Source organism: Folsomia candida, unplaced genomic scaffold (genome assembly GCF_002217175.1).
Source record: "Folsomia candida strain VU population unplaced genomic scaffold, ASM221717v1 Fcan01_Sc005, whole genome shotgun sequence".
NCBI lineage: Eukaryota > Metazoa > Arthropoda > Collembola > Entomobryomorpha > Isotomidae > Folsomia > Folsomia candida.
Window position 1 is genome coordinate 7,839,266 of NW_019091197.1, and position 15,952 is coordinate 7,855,217.

The window sequence follows — 15,952 nt, forward strand, 5'->3', positions numbered from 1 at the left end:
CTTCGATTTTACCTAAAGCGCAGCCAAATTTAGCCCCAGTCAAGTTCAGTTTCGTTTGTTTCATTCAAATACGCCACCATCGAGTAAAATTATTTTATTCTGATTGTGTAAATAATAAGTTCGTAATAGTTTCCCCTGGAGCGTAAATTTTAACAGGATACAGAAAAATTTTGCAAGAATTGAATATAATAGGTAACATAGTTCTCAATTACAACAGAACAGCTTGCATAATGTGTAATATAGACAGGGAAAACAAATTTGCATTTTTCCTTGGCAAGAAAAACGCACTGTGACGACGATATTTTACGATACCATTTACTGCTTTTTTTGTAATTTGTTCGCAAGTAGCTTGACTATTCCTACAAAAAGGAATAAGTGGAAAATTTAGTGAATTCTCGGGATCAATGGAATTTAAATCCATAGCATAACCACCGATTTTCACATGGTTACATAACAGTAAAAAAAATCATTCGGCAAATATGAATTCATATGTAAGAAGTATGTAAGAGTATGGAGAATCGAGAATTCAATAGGATGTGATTGACAAACAATTATCATGGTCGGAATTACTTTCAGAGGAGGTTAGGTTAACCTAAACCTTACCAGGATCATGATCATGTAACTAATAATCAGCAATTTTGGCCGCGAAGGGGGATCTATTTTTATTTTGCGCCTTACTCCATATACCATAACTTTTAACGTCTAACTTGTACAAAATTCACGAAGAGTTTATTATAAGTTTAGGTATATAATCTATCAAGCAACGAAAAAGATTACAGTAATCTGTGTGTATAATAAATAAGTACAGTCATGATAATTTTGAAATAAATAATGTTTTCTTGAAAATAATCATTGAAGAAATCAGTCTCATTAGAAATGTGACATCTTTGTGTCATATTAATCGGATATAAATGTTCAATGCACTATCATATACTTGTAGGCGATTATTGCATGCCCACGGCTATAAATGCTTAATTGGTCCGTCTAACGCAAAAATTGAAACGCTTGATGAACTATCCGTTTACGCCTCGCGGAAGCAAGAGTAGACTTATAACGATTTTCAGGTAAAAATTAAACGGCACAATACCCAAAAGGGTTTATCAAAATTTTGTCATTGCATTGGCATCATCGTCATGGTTGCTAAGCAACTAGAAGACTTAAATGGAGACAAATATTGACATATTAGTTAGCCAGTTTAGTTGAGAACATTTATTTTTGGTGTTAGTTAAGTTTGGTTAAGCTGCAGAGTATTCATAGAACTGTTTAATTCAAACACATTAACATTGAGTAAAATTATTTTATTCAAATTGCGTAAATAATAAGGTGCATAATAATTTTCGAAAGAGCGTAAATTTCAGCAGTATGTCACGGGTGAGAATAATCTCACCCTCCAAATTATTCCCAAATGAACAAGATCTCTCTTTCTACATCCACGACAAGAGAAGACTCAAAATAGAGTTGGCATGGATGCCAACTCTCACTCAATAAAACCAAGAACAGGAAAGAAGATCGGGACCCAGACCATCAGGAACACAAATCAGGAATATTTAGGCTAGGTTAGTTAAGTTAGGATTTAGTATGTAAGTTAGGTTAGTCTAGTTTTTATGCTAAGGAATGAAAGATTGAATAAATGAAAGCTTTTAGTTAGTAATCTTGTGTACCATATTTTAAACGGTAACAAGTATTAGAAAAATGTAGCCAGAATTGAATATAATAAAATAGTTCTCAGTGGAACTAAGACGATTTGCATAATGTCTAATATTTGCCAGAGAAAATTAATTTGCAATTTTCACTGCTACCGGCAACACACTTTGAAAACGATATTTTACGATAGCGTACATTGCTCCTGCATTTTCTGGTAATTTTTTTGCAATAGCCATCGATCTTCTTACAAGTAGATTCAATCCAATCACGTGCCTTTTCAGGGTGAATAACACTGTGGGTTGGGTCGGATGGTTTGCAAACGCCTGCTGATTTTGTAAACCTTTTGTCCACTGCAAATTTCCTGTTGAATTGATTTCGGATAAACTATGATGTCCACAATGCATTCGAATTGGTCGTATTCTGTGCAGGAGTTGATGAATTAGTTGCATATGCATGCTCTCTGGTTAGCTTGCTCTTCCGGTGTCAGTGGTCGGACACATTGACAGGTTTGAGATTCTTTGGTGGCAGGCCCTAATTCAATATTGTAACCCTCCGGACAACCCTCGTTTTCGTTACAGGGCTCGCGAATACTACCACCGGGGCAGGTTTCTGCTATCGAATCTGTAACAATTTTTGCACACATATTTCATCTGATTCTAATTTAGCAAAGATTGAGATGCATATTTTGATGAGGAAACGTACCTTGAACTAAACCGAACGTAAGAATTATGACGAGAAGGAAGAGGAATGAGAAATTGAGATTTCTCATTTTCAAGAATTCAACTGGTCAGAAAAAAATATTATAACCGTTGGGTGGTCGAACACGAACACAGATCCATGTGCGTACACTTTACTTATGCCAGATTATTAATAATGTTATATGCCAATCAATCACCATTCCATGATTTGGTTTGCATGAGAGTGGAAAATTTTAAATAATTCACGTCTTCAATGGAGTTCAGAATTATAGCATTACTACCGATTTTCAAATGGTTAAGTAATAGCAAAAAAAACTATTAGACTAAAAATTACACACACATCAGCAGTAAGAGTAATGACAATCGACAATGCAATAGGATGTAATTGACTTCTCATGGTCATAATTAATTTCTGCGGATTTATTAAGATCATGATCGCGCAACGAATTAGAAATCTATAATCCTGGCCGCACATGACGATCCAAGTTTAAAGGTCTAGATTAGATACTGGGTCCATGGCATAGCTGGAATACTTATGGTTGGACATTATCCAGCATCCATACAAGACTAATCACGCGTTCATTATCAGCGATTATGTAATCTATCAAATATCAAAAACAATTACATAAATGAGTGTGTATAATAAGTACAATCATGATAATTTTAAAATGAATAACGTTTGTTGAAGAAATAATCATTCCAGAAATCATTCCCATAAGAAGTTCGACATCTGTGTTTAATATATTTCGGTATAAATGTTTTATGCGCTATCTTACATACAACTACCTGTACATATGTAAGCGCAACATTGATAAGTATTATGCTTTATGCATGATTCGGATTTTGAAACTACCTTGCTCTCACTGGGCGGTTCCCCCCAGTGACCTCCCATGTATTTACTTACTGTACCCAGATCGCCGGATGACCGTTCCCGTAAGGATGATGATGAGATGCATATGCTGAGATGAGAGGATGTTGGTGACTGGGCTACTTTGCCAAATAAATATATCTTGGAGAGGAAGAGGCAGTTGTTCCAGTCGAAGAGGCTATTTATTACTGCCGGACTCGGCTTCAATGCTTAACTTTATATATTACACGTTTTCACCAAATAACAAAATGTCACCTCGTCCTTCTTCTTCTTCTCCTCTGTCACGTAGCCACTTTCCACTACGCAACTCCACTCACACTCCCAGAGGGAGCGCTCGACATGTTAACTACACGAGTGGTTACAATTTAACACTTGCATGCATGATCAAATGATTACATAAAATCAATATCTTCTCGTGCAAAGTACAAATCCATATACAATATATCCGGAAATGCATGTAATGAACTTGAATAAATATTTTATAAATATGAAGTTCGTTTCGGCACGAAATTACTCAAACGTTAATGATTTAAAAATAAATTGAATCAATGAATGAATAAATCAAATAAGTTAATCAATGTGTTTTCGTCCGGGGATACTACATATATCCTTCAACGACAAGCAAGCAATGGAAGCTTTTGGCTCGTGGAACAATCTGAAAAATTCAAACATTACGTTCCAGAATGTGATAAACATCTACAACATTGAGGCCATTTTGCAAATTTTATCGAATTTGAAAGGTATATAGAATAGACGCTTTTAGCGTATGGTATTTTTTTACTTATTACAATCGTTACAATTAAGTTGCAGGTAAAAAACATTGTGTTTTGGACATAATTTGGGTGGGAATGAAATAAATTTTTTCAACGAAACTGCCAAAGTTGCGGTTCTATTAACAAAAGGATTCGAAAGTGTCTGATATCAAAATTAGCGGTCCTTTGCTCATCTAATTACTTATCAATTTCAAGATGTTGGTTGAGAGCGAGAGTGAGAACGGAGATGTCACACACTACGACTCTGTCTCACGATGGTGGTGGTGGTGGACACGAGTCAGAGTTTCTCACTCTTTCTCGCAAAATATTGAAACAGGATTTGTAACAAATTTGGCTTGGTATTCCTCTAGTGATAATCTGGATCCTGCTTATACTTTTCAAAGAAGGATTTCCGTCAGATTACTAATTGATGAATATTCAAATTTCGTGGCATATGCGAATAAGTTAGTGATGAAATCGGCAAGAACTTTAAATAAAGAACCAATGTGTTCGTTATTAACGCAAATAACGAAATTATAATTTGTTCCAACCAGTTCAACTTATTATCATGACATTCGATTATTGCTGGAAAAAGTAGTTAAACGTAGATAGCTTAACTTAATTCAAATGCCCAATTCTAAAAGCAATGCGTAATTTCTTATTTTTGAATATTCTTTGAATATAATTCGCAAGAACAGGATCAGAAAATTGCCCATGGTTCTCACCGAACATTGACGAACCGCATAGTAAATTATGAACGAATATACTGTATGCCTTGATTTGTCATAAAACCATTTCACTGGAATCCGGCCACGTTGATATAACTAACTAACATATTTTTTGTAGTAATACATCCCTGATTTCTAGAAAATAAAGAGTTGCCTTTGTAATCTGATTAACTAACTGGTCTTTTATTTTTAAAAACTTATACTTAATAAACTTAATAAAACTTATACAAACTTATACACACTTATACATTAACTAACTGGTCATTCAAATGAAGAAAATTTCAAGTGGGTACATAATATTATTCAAAACAACTCTTTTTGTGGATTTGAGTTTCTAGTCAATCCCCAAGTTAATATAATTATTATAAATATTTGAAACGATTCAGAGTTTCGCTTCGGAGGAAGGATTTGTTTATGAAAATATAATCATCAATTAAACTAAAGCGAGAGAAATAGATAGCCGTGTTTTGTTAGGTTAGGCAACCTAGCTGGCCAATAAATTCAAGTTACAAGCTTGATTTTTTCGCAGTTCGTAGCTAGCCTTATACCGATCCGAATATTAGGTCATTTGTGGATGTTTCCAATTTATCTTATTGTTAAGAACCAATGCCTAGCCCACTGATTTTTTACTCCATCAATGAGGCATTTCGTCTAAATAAGCAAGGGTTGCCTCAGACGCCAGTTGGATTTAACTATGCAAGGAGAAAGTTCACATTCGATGAATCAACACCATGGAAATTTTTTGGATGGTATTTCTCGCTGATTGGAATTTTTCCATTCCTCACAGGTGGATCCTGCCTATACGTTATATTTTGGCACTTCATATCACCACGACCAGGATTCACCATTGCTCAAATTGTTCAATATTGCATGGTCTTCATCACATGTGGAACACTATGCGGGATCGGAATCACCATACTGCTCAGTGGGCGGCTAGGGATTTTGCTGCTTAACCAGAATCTACAAGCCTATGAAGAACTGATGACCGATGATACGGGTACATACCTAACCATATTGTTCAACTAAAGTACTTATTTAATAGTGGTAATCAGCTGGCGCTAAATTACCTTGTCTGAAAAAACAATGGTTTGTAACCAGTTATTTCTTCGTCCAATTCCCCAAGCCAAAGTGGCAAAATCCTATTGTACTGTTAGCAATCGTTTTTTCGACAAGGTAATTTACCGCCAGCTGGATTACCACAATTGAGTAGATTAATCAATGTCGATTCAGTTCGCAAATGATAATTACAACATGCAACATACTATATTTTGTAGATGATAAAAATACGTACGTACCAAAATCTCGTATTGATTCGATCTTGGAAATTTTTGGAATACCTGGGTTACATTTGAAGAATGGAAAACTTGATATAATGGGTATCAAATTCTTGATCCAAATGGTTAATATTTCGTTAAAAATATTTTATGGTGTTGCTTAGGGATCTTGTATCTTGTTTGCTTAACAACCTCCACAACTACTTCACGATTTGTGATATTTCCAATGGTGGTACTTCTAAGGCTGGATATTTGTGGGTTTGTTATTCATGACTTATGGATATGGCTAGGAGTATGGGGAAATCCAATCATTTGGGTTATTGATATCATAATAAGAACACCATTGACATATACATTCTTCATGGAATGCCAAAGGACACTTCCGTTTGTGGTGTTCTTCCTTGCCATGCCGTTACAGTTATTTGTCCAGAGTATTATCAAACTCTTAGATGATGCAACTGAATTTGGGTAGGTGGTCAAACTCTTCAGAATTCGGTAATAATTCATACTCTACAGAATTGTCTACAACATTGTAATATAATGGTGATATTAGTCACCGCAATACGATAGCTCTTCGGTGTTAAACTGTCACCAACCAGTAGTATGCTATCACTGTCAGTCAGCAAACAGATATTACCACTACGATAGAGTCATATATATGCTCAACGGCTATTATCGAATTCTTAAGAGTGGCACTATATCTCGAGTTTATAAATAATTAATGAATTAATGAATTAATAATCTAATCAAAATTATTCAATTTCAATTATAGTCGAAATAAATTCCTAAGGGAAACCAGTGTCCGTATCTTCAAAAAGATTCAACTCTTCGTCATCATTCCACAAAGGTTAGTTACAACTCAAACGCTTCTGCTGATGTTTGTTGGATTTTCTTTCCTGGTGTGTCTAAATTTTGCAACGATTCGGTTCCTGCATTACGACCTCCCATTCATGTACTACATGATGTTCCCAATACTGGGGTTTATTCTGACCTCTGTGATGCGAGCGATGCTACCAGTTGCAATCGATATGCATGAGCGCTCAGTGGAAATACTGCGCCTATGGAGACATAATACCGCCTTGCAAGGCAGGGGCAAAGCGCTCTTGAACAAGACCGTGAGAGCAATGCGTCCATTATGTTTTTTTGCGGGGATAGATGATCTTATCTTCTACAAGATTGATAAGCCTGTTCTGGGATCCTTCTTCTCAACAATTCAGGATTGGACAATTACATTGCTAATGTCGTATAAACCTGGATAAGCTAGATTTCAGAAAGTACTTACCTGTATTCATTCATCTTAATAATACATATATATGCTACCTCTATCCTCAACTCCGACTTCATACAAAACCATTATTCATTCATATTAATTAGGCACAATTTCTTGGTAAGTCTCCCAAAAGATTAACTGGCGTTTTAAATTAACAAGATCACAAATTACAATTGAACTGGAATCTTGTTGTATTTTCGAATTTTCGGCGGCAACCGTCTGCAACATAACTTTTCATTGTTCTGAGTGCCTATAATTTAAATAAACGAACAATAGGTTGAATCACGAAATACATGTGCATTTAGGACAGTACAGAAAGTATGGCTTTACTAATAACATTTTAAAATTATCGATTGGAGATATGTATGAGCAACGGTGTGCCTATACTCCTTAATGTCTTGCTATGTATAAAACTTGCATTAGAACTGTTGTTAATTTATGCAAAGGAATTGTCGTATTAAGGCTTTGTTTAGTTTAAACTCGAGTAAATATAATATAATATAATAATGAGAAGATAATTTCCTCGTGGAATTTAAAATTGTACATGTACTTGAAACCGAATTTACGGTAGATTGGCTCTCTAATCATTATAATCTCTAAACATTATACGCAATTAACTTTTGGGGGAAATCAGCTACATCTAGTATTATTGTTGGGCTGTTTGTTGAAACTGATGCATTAACTGCAGATGATGTGATGGCTGAAGTTGAGATAGCTGAATACGATGTATGGTTAATTAAAATCCTTTAAATTTGCACTTAGTCGAACATGCTTATATGAAAATAAATCAATCAGCTTGATAACATCGTTTTTTATTTCTGCAGAGTATTTGTTCGATGCAATTTACAAAGTCCTTCTTGCGAATATGGCTTTGAACGTCCATCTTAATTCTATCCACCACATATTTACGGTGGATTGGAGGACATATTTGGACCGCAACAAATTTGCAAGACTAGTTCCAACAGTTTCAAGACATGATCCAGAGCAGTTGTCCATTCGCTCGGTCAATCACTTGCCATAAATATAGTCAATTCCATTTAAAATCGCCAACGGCCAAACTTAAATTGGTAATGTTTTGGGGAGAGCAAAGGTGTGCCTATTGATGAAACAAAAAAAACCGATACGACGGAACAATATGAACGTACACATTAAGATATCCAAGTTTTAAACTTTAAAATTCACTTTTATGTGACCCTTGATACATACACAGGCTCCAGCGCGCGTAATATCTCTGGTAACTTAAACATCTTACCCTATACCGCCTTTCATCAATAATAACTTGCGTGTTTGCATTTAAACAGGAGTGACTCTCCACAGTCTGTTTAACCTTCAACTTGCCCACGGAAGCTTTGATGGCCATTACAGTATATTCCAGGGAGGAACTCGTACTTTAAAGTACTTGATTGTGGATGCGGTTAGAAATTCGGAGATATTGTTGCCCGTTATTATTTTGCTCAACGTGCATTTTAAAATTCCACAATGTCTCTCCTCACCGCAAGGTCATCATTCAAAGATTATCAGTGGACCTGTTACGTGACGTGACGTCTGTGGATTTTGGTTGTGAAGGAGGACAGTTCGAAGGTCGAATCCGAAGGATAAGTGGGCCCCGATGCAACCGGAGGAACCAGAACATCTCAAGTTGCAGCATATATGTATATATTGCGGTACACAATTGAATCAAGCCCCCAATAAAAATTCCGCAACAGCCCTACATCACCAACCTGAACTACAGCGTTTGATAAAACTTATTATTATTGTTTATACATAAAATACAAAAAACTGGTTGTTTCTTGATTTACCTCAGGTGGTGTCAATTTTAAGCACAGTCTACGCATTATTATTTTGCATTATATTGCTTACTAATAAGTAATGAGTGGACTATGTCCCTTTTCATAGACACGTTGACATTTAAGATTAGCTTTAACTTCGCGTAGATAGTACGTGTGTCCTCCAAAGTTTCTCTCTTAATCCAATATGTCCAGATTTTCATGTTTTTGATACAAATGTTTCTAAATGGGTGCACACTGTATTTTTGGACGGCAGGAGGCGATGCTTTTGATTTTCACTATGACTCGATGACTTTTTATCCACCATGCAATCTTTCAGTAACTTAAGATTGTACATCTCCGATATATATGCAAGAAAATTAATTTTAAAATCATATTGTGATAGAATTTTGTAACTGAATGTGAAAAAAATGTACAGCAACTGGGTTGGGATGACCATATTCTCTGGATTTGGTTAACTCAATCCTCTAGTTGGCCTATATTTTACGTGAAATAGTAGATTTGGTAATTTATATAATGTATTCATAAATGATTGCAAAGTAATATTTAAACCTATTTTTATTTATTTACTTGATGGGGGTTTAATCTAGAGTAGAGTTGTAAGGGCGGATCAACATAGAAGTCCAATAATTAAAACTCAGTATGTTTTTGAACGTAGATATTGACCTAAATATTTGCGGCAACTAATATAACTCACTGTTCGGCAACGAGTGAAAGGTAACAGGGCCCTACTAAATACAAATGTTTGTTTTTGCAAATTAATTTTTGTAAATTACTGCGATTTAAAAATGCCGTTTCCCATTACTTATGTACATAATGGGCAGATTATTCTTGAATTCAGTAAATTTTATTTTTTTAAAATCTGAAATGAAATTGGCAATGATATGTTATTATACAAAAACAGCCCAACAAAATACCGACGTGGTTAGATTGTATAAAATAATAAATGCCAGCAAATTTTTATTAATCTGGACACAGTAAAAATTAAAAATAATGAACAAATGCCCTAGGAACCATTAAGCAAACTAATAGAAACAGGAATATCTTGTATACTCGCAATCTTTTTAATATTACTGATCATACGTGGATTTAATGTTCACTAGAATAACTCTATTGCAGCGCTAATCGTTTCTTTATATAATTGATTAGAATAATTAGCAAGCGACTTCGTTTATAAATACTCTTCTTTAAATTAACAATATCGTTACCAAATTATCAATGCAAAATTGCCAAATTACCAGTGCCGACAACCCATCAAAATATGCACAATTTCCCATTGATATCTTTACAGGAGGGCATGACCTCATGAAACGCTTTACCCACGTTGAGTTGCTTCTCGTCCTTATTTCGATAACGAACATATTCGAATTTTCAAACGGTTTCGACAAAACTTTAAATAACCCTTGTATCACATTAAAGAAAATGATTGCGAGAAGGAGAAAGAGCCCAGTGATAGGTAAAGGTAATTTGTCCAGGGACGTGGTCAGGATAAACAATGCAACAATTTCAATAATTACACATGTTGCAACCATTGCCGACATTGCAGGCATTTTCCAAACGTCGTTGAACAATTTAGTAGTAATCTGAACGAACCGGTACTTGGTTAGCAAATTTGGGTTCACGGCAAATTGTATTTTCCTAGCAGAAATTAAATCACAGAAATTATTAGAATCTGTGTATGTTTAACCCGTTGAGAACTGAGTTCCGGAAATCACATCACAGTGTGATATGTTGTGATTTATGTGCTTTTGTTGATCGCCTCATAGCAGGTTAATACATTTACTAAGCTTTGCAATATGTATACATCAAGGTGGCGACCATCAAAATCGATTAAATCACAGAATGGATAAAAATCACAAATCATAGTATTTTCATAATCCGGCACCCTAGTTTAGATTGGAAATTTGTTAGCTCAAATTACCGTCTCAACAAGGTTATCCATAACAAAATTATTTCCACGGGGTATGTTAATACCACAATTATGGTGAAGCCGGCAATAGATGCAGCCATTGTCCATGTGTATCCTTCCACTAAAGCAATGCCGATTCGGGACATGATACGTGATCCTCCATCATCGGACCAAGATTTACAGTCCAGTATAAGCATACTACTAAGCAACGGCGGCATACAGGGCTGAAACAAGCTTAAGACAGTTATTGCAATTGGAAAATCAAGTACAGTAAAATTCAGGAGGTTAGCGAATAGAAGATAATATCGATGAACTATGATTGAAGTTCCTAAAAATTCACGAGAAAAAAAATTAGGTAGGGAAGTTACTTAATGAATTAATTGAAAATGTTTAATCCTGTGCTAACTTTCCGCCACCCATTGCGTTTCAATTTGGATGCAATAATTCAATAGAAACAGGACGTCGTTAAGTACTCGAGTTTCGTGCACCAGAACTATGAGTAATGCAATATACACGGCTAGGAAATATGTCATCATGACAGCTTTCCAGAACGCGATATCGCTGGAGATATGAAGATAACCCTGGAACCATCGTAATATAAGAATGAGGTGAAGCACTAGGCTGAAACGGGCGAGTATTCGGCATCTCAGGTGCCGTGAGGAATTTGCAATATGAAATTTACCATTTGCAAAAATGAATTGTGATGGACTTGTGACAAACACAATGCGGGATATGGTAAAGACTAATGACGTATTTGTTGGAGTAAGGGCAGGATCCCATAACTTTCGGAACCGTTTGGACATAATCGAATATTTTGAGATTTTCAATGTGCAGTAGTAAAGAGGTTCCACGACGACGACGACGAACGACTTTATAGGTATCATTTAGGATTACCCCATGTGATGGATAGTTTCAATTAAGTCCAATTAAGAATCAATTACATTTATTATTTAGGTGTTTTGTTGTTTTGTACTGGATTCTTTTCATAGATTGTATTTCAATCCTCCTTAGAATTCTTAATCCTCAATTTTTTTTCAATAATTATTAAATCCTGTGGAATTATTTATTAAGTAGCGCAAGCTACTTTATGGGTTAGTTAGTCGATTAGTTAGTCTGTCCGTCTGTCCGTCTGTCTGTCAACACTAAAACTCTAGAACGGTTTATCGCAGCGACCTCAAATTTTTAACACATGTTCAACAGGGGTAGGGTGTGACTCCCTATTAAGGGGGTGTGGCTACTTTGTCGACATCATGTCGAAAAACGTCGCCATGGCCTAATTTTTTTTGGTCGATATGCATGACATTTGGGGAAAACATGTTTTTCGGTGTTGTCGACATGTCGCAATATGGCGATTAAGGTTTTGACGACAAATTTTGTCGCCATGGCCCAATTTCGGCATTTTGCGTTCGATATGCATGAAATTTGGGGAAAACATGTTTTTCGGTGTTGTCGACATGTCGCAGTATAGAGCATTAATTAATTAATTAATTAATTAATTTGAGCTTTATAGCGCAAAATAATTCTCAGCATTCTCAGCATTCTCAGCATTATTGCGCCACTTATGTATCGTGCTTTGCCGCATTTTATTATCTAACCTGGCCTTGCCAAGCAATGCTGCAAACAATTTATAAAAGTTATGCACGAATGGTTATTTGTTCTGTTGCGTTAGTATATTACAATTTGAAAAGACACATTACGAAGAAAGCAATCATCCTTAAATATTTTAGTGCCAATTATTGAGAATGGTAAATTCTTGGCATGGAAAGCGTACGTGCCATAAATAACCATCATATAACCCTTCAGGTTGATTCTAGAACATTTACCACATTCTAGAAAATTCTAGAACATTCTAGAACATTCTAGAACATTCTAGAACATTCTAGATATGTATACTTTGATGATATGAATATTTATTGTAGTTTGCTTACTCGGATCCAAATATTATTTAAAATCGTATTAATGTAATAACCTGTAATTCTATGGGCCATGAGCCTTGCAAGAATTTTCAAGAATAAATTATTATTATTATTATTATTGTATTATAGAACATTTACCAGGAAACCTACCCAAGTGTTGATCGAGTACAGATGTCAGCCCACGTCATATTAAATTCGGACGGACTGACATTTGAACTTTTGAAAAGTCACAAAATAAATTCATTACAAATAACACAAAACCTCTTAAGTATAAGCGGACATATACAGAAGGACATACCCGAAAATACGGATTAATGTCAACCCAGAAATATTAGAAAACTGTGCAAAAATTGTAAACATTTAAGAAAAGATGTTCAAGATTTTTCATCTGCCCATTTATAATTAAGAAAATTTTGGGATTGAATTTAGGTTTGTCGTAAAGTATGCCTGATTTAACATAAAACACACACTGATTTGCAAGCGCTCGGCGTTAAAATTATATGTTGACACGAAGGCTCGGTATACATACTGCATTAATTTATTGCATAGCAGGATTTTTGTTTAGCTTGTATGTATGTATGTATTATGTGAGGAGGATCCCTGCCCATAGGGGCAGACATCCAGCCGCGCAGGTCACCATTTGGACCTATTGCAGACACCTCAAATGCACTCGCACGCGATTATTGTTTTGGAGCCTCTCTCGATTCCCCAGCTACAAAGCTGGCGAATCTGCCAGACCTTGTTAAAAAGCCCAGCACTAATTTGAGTGGATGCTCCCATACCTCCTCCATCCTTAAGGTAGAACGAAGAAAGGTTTCAAATCTCAAGGCACAGTAAGCGGGACAGTCTGTAAGTATGTGAGCCATTGTCTCATTCTCCTCTCCGCATTTATCGCAGGTAGGAGATTCGACTAAGCCCATTTTATACAGATGTCCATTCAAATTACAGTGGCCTGTGATGGCAAAAGTTGTTAGCCTCATACCATACCTCGTGGGCCCAAGTGATTTCCCACTGAGACCCTCGTGCGGTATTGGCAGGGCCAATTTTGAATTCTTACAATTAAGTAGTTTCGACCAATAGACCCGATGTTCAAACTGAGCCCATTGTTTAACGGCGAATCTCCCAATTGCTGCATTGACAGGGATTATTGGCTCTGGATCGCAAGTTGTAATACTAGCAGCCTCTTTAGCGAATTCGTCCACATCTTCATTACCCCATAAACCCCGATGAGAAGGGATCCAATGCAAGGTAATGTCTGTGTGAATACTTAGTTGTTGCAGCGCCCTGTGAAGCTCCACAGTGAGCGACGACAAAAGTCGCTCACTGAGAAGGGAATCAAGGACACTGCGATTGTCAACAAAGATGTTCACCTCCTTATGTTGACTCAAGTTTTCTGACATGTACTCGCACGCCGAGAGAACCCCAATCTGTTCCGCCTGGAAGACCGTAGCATACCCACCTAAGGGTATAACGCCATTAGCCCCTTCCAGGAAATTGCCGCCTTCCCCAATTATGAAGGCTGCTCCAGACCCACTCTTGCCCTTGGATCCATCCGTGAAACAGATGAGCCCTGGTAGTTCAGGGTAGTTGTCGTACGTATCTACCCACTCCTCCCTGTTGACGACCCGTATTTGAAAATTACGAGCCTCGGGAGGTTTAGCAGATTTATAGTCATAAGGAAAGCCCAACTCAGGTATCTTCTGAGCCAGACTTGAGCTCAGCTCAATGTGTGAGATTTTCTTTAAACCGCGACCGTATCCAACCCAATTCAGCCACTGACCGCGGACCCTCAATCTCAGATAAGATTGAAGAGCCACCTCTTTCAGCCTAAGGTGGATTGGGAGGATACCCAGAAGGGTTTCCAGAGCCGCGGTTGGAGTAGTCGGAAGAGCTCCAGTTACCATGCGTAGTGCAAGTCCCTGTACCCTCCGAAGCCTTTGTTTAGCTTAGTTTATTCGTCTAATGCCACACCCCCTTATCGTACAGTTTTAAATTTGTAACACTGATACTCAATCATGTTTGCCTTTTCCACGGAGAAAAACGATATATTGCATGGCAGTATTTTATTAGCATAAACTAGACGCGGGGAACCACACCCCTGGAATATGTTCTTTTAAATTTCGAATATTCCGCCGCGACTGCCTCTTTGCGCTGAGAAAAATGATATATTGCAGGTCACCGTTTTATTTAATTTAATTCAGGCGCCGACTGCCACACCCTCTGAGGGTGTGGTTTCTAAGTGTCACACCTTAAATAATATTAAAGGCTGTGGTCGTGTGGCGAGTGTAAGGCTGAGGGCGAGGTGTGGGGGAATTTGGTATTATGCAAGATGCAATGCTGATCTCCTATCTCAAGGAAAAAGTGGGGAAATGAGTGGACAAGTTGAGACACAAGACTTTTGTGTGGAAAAGAAAGTGAGCTATTTATTAAAGGAAGAAGAGCAGCAGAAGATACAAACTGAACCACGAGAGTGACTCTCGTCACTGCTTTTATACTCGTGAGTTGGCTTGAGTTGGGAAGAGAGTGAACTTTTTCCTAACTCTTACAAATATATGCAACGCATACTCGTCACACAAACCAAGTGTGACATAAGTTACGAATATCTAGTCGCGATTGGCCTCACGTGCTGAGAAAAATGATACATTGCATGCCAATGTTTTATTTATTATAATTTAAGAACCACACCCCCTGAGGGTCGGGTTTTGAATTTCGAATATTATATCCCGACTAGCCTTATCTGACTAAAATATTCATATTTCAGTTTACGGAACGACTTTGGGATAAATAATTACAAATTTGTAATTTTGGAATTGCACTTAGGACTTTTTACTAGTTTTTATCGTGCACTTAGGACTTTTTAGAATTAAGCATCGACTGCACTTAGGACTGTTTAGAATTAAGCATCGACTGCACTTAGGACTATTTAGAATTAAGCATCGACTGCACTTAGGACTATTTAGAATTAAGCATCGACTGCACTTAGGACTATTTAGAATTAAGCATCGACTGCACTTAGGACTATTTAGAATTAAGCATCGACTGCACTTAGGACTTTTTAGAATTAGAACGACGACATGGCATGTATGCATATGATAACGTGCAATAA

At 36.6% G+C, this 15,952-nt stretch overlaps 1 protein-coding gene across 1 annotated transcript; it reads right to left on the minus strand.

Moving 5' to 3' along the window:
• Positions 1-7,401: 7,401 nt before the first annotated feature.
• On the minus strand, positions 7,402-14,750 carry LOC110850486. Its single transcript, XM_035852441.1, has 2 exons — positions 13,829-14,750; positions 7,402-7,484 (listed from the first exon to the last, which is right to left on the minus strand). Exons 1-2 carry the CDS (start codon positions 14,748-14,750, stop codon positions 7,402-7,404), a joined length of 1,005 nt encoding a protein of 334 aa, XP_035708334.1.
• Positions 14,751-15,952: the final 1,202 nt, after the last annotated feature.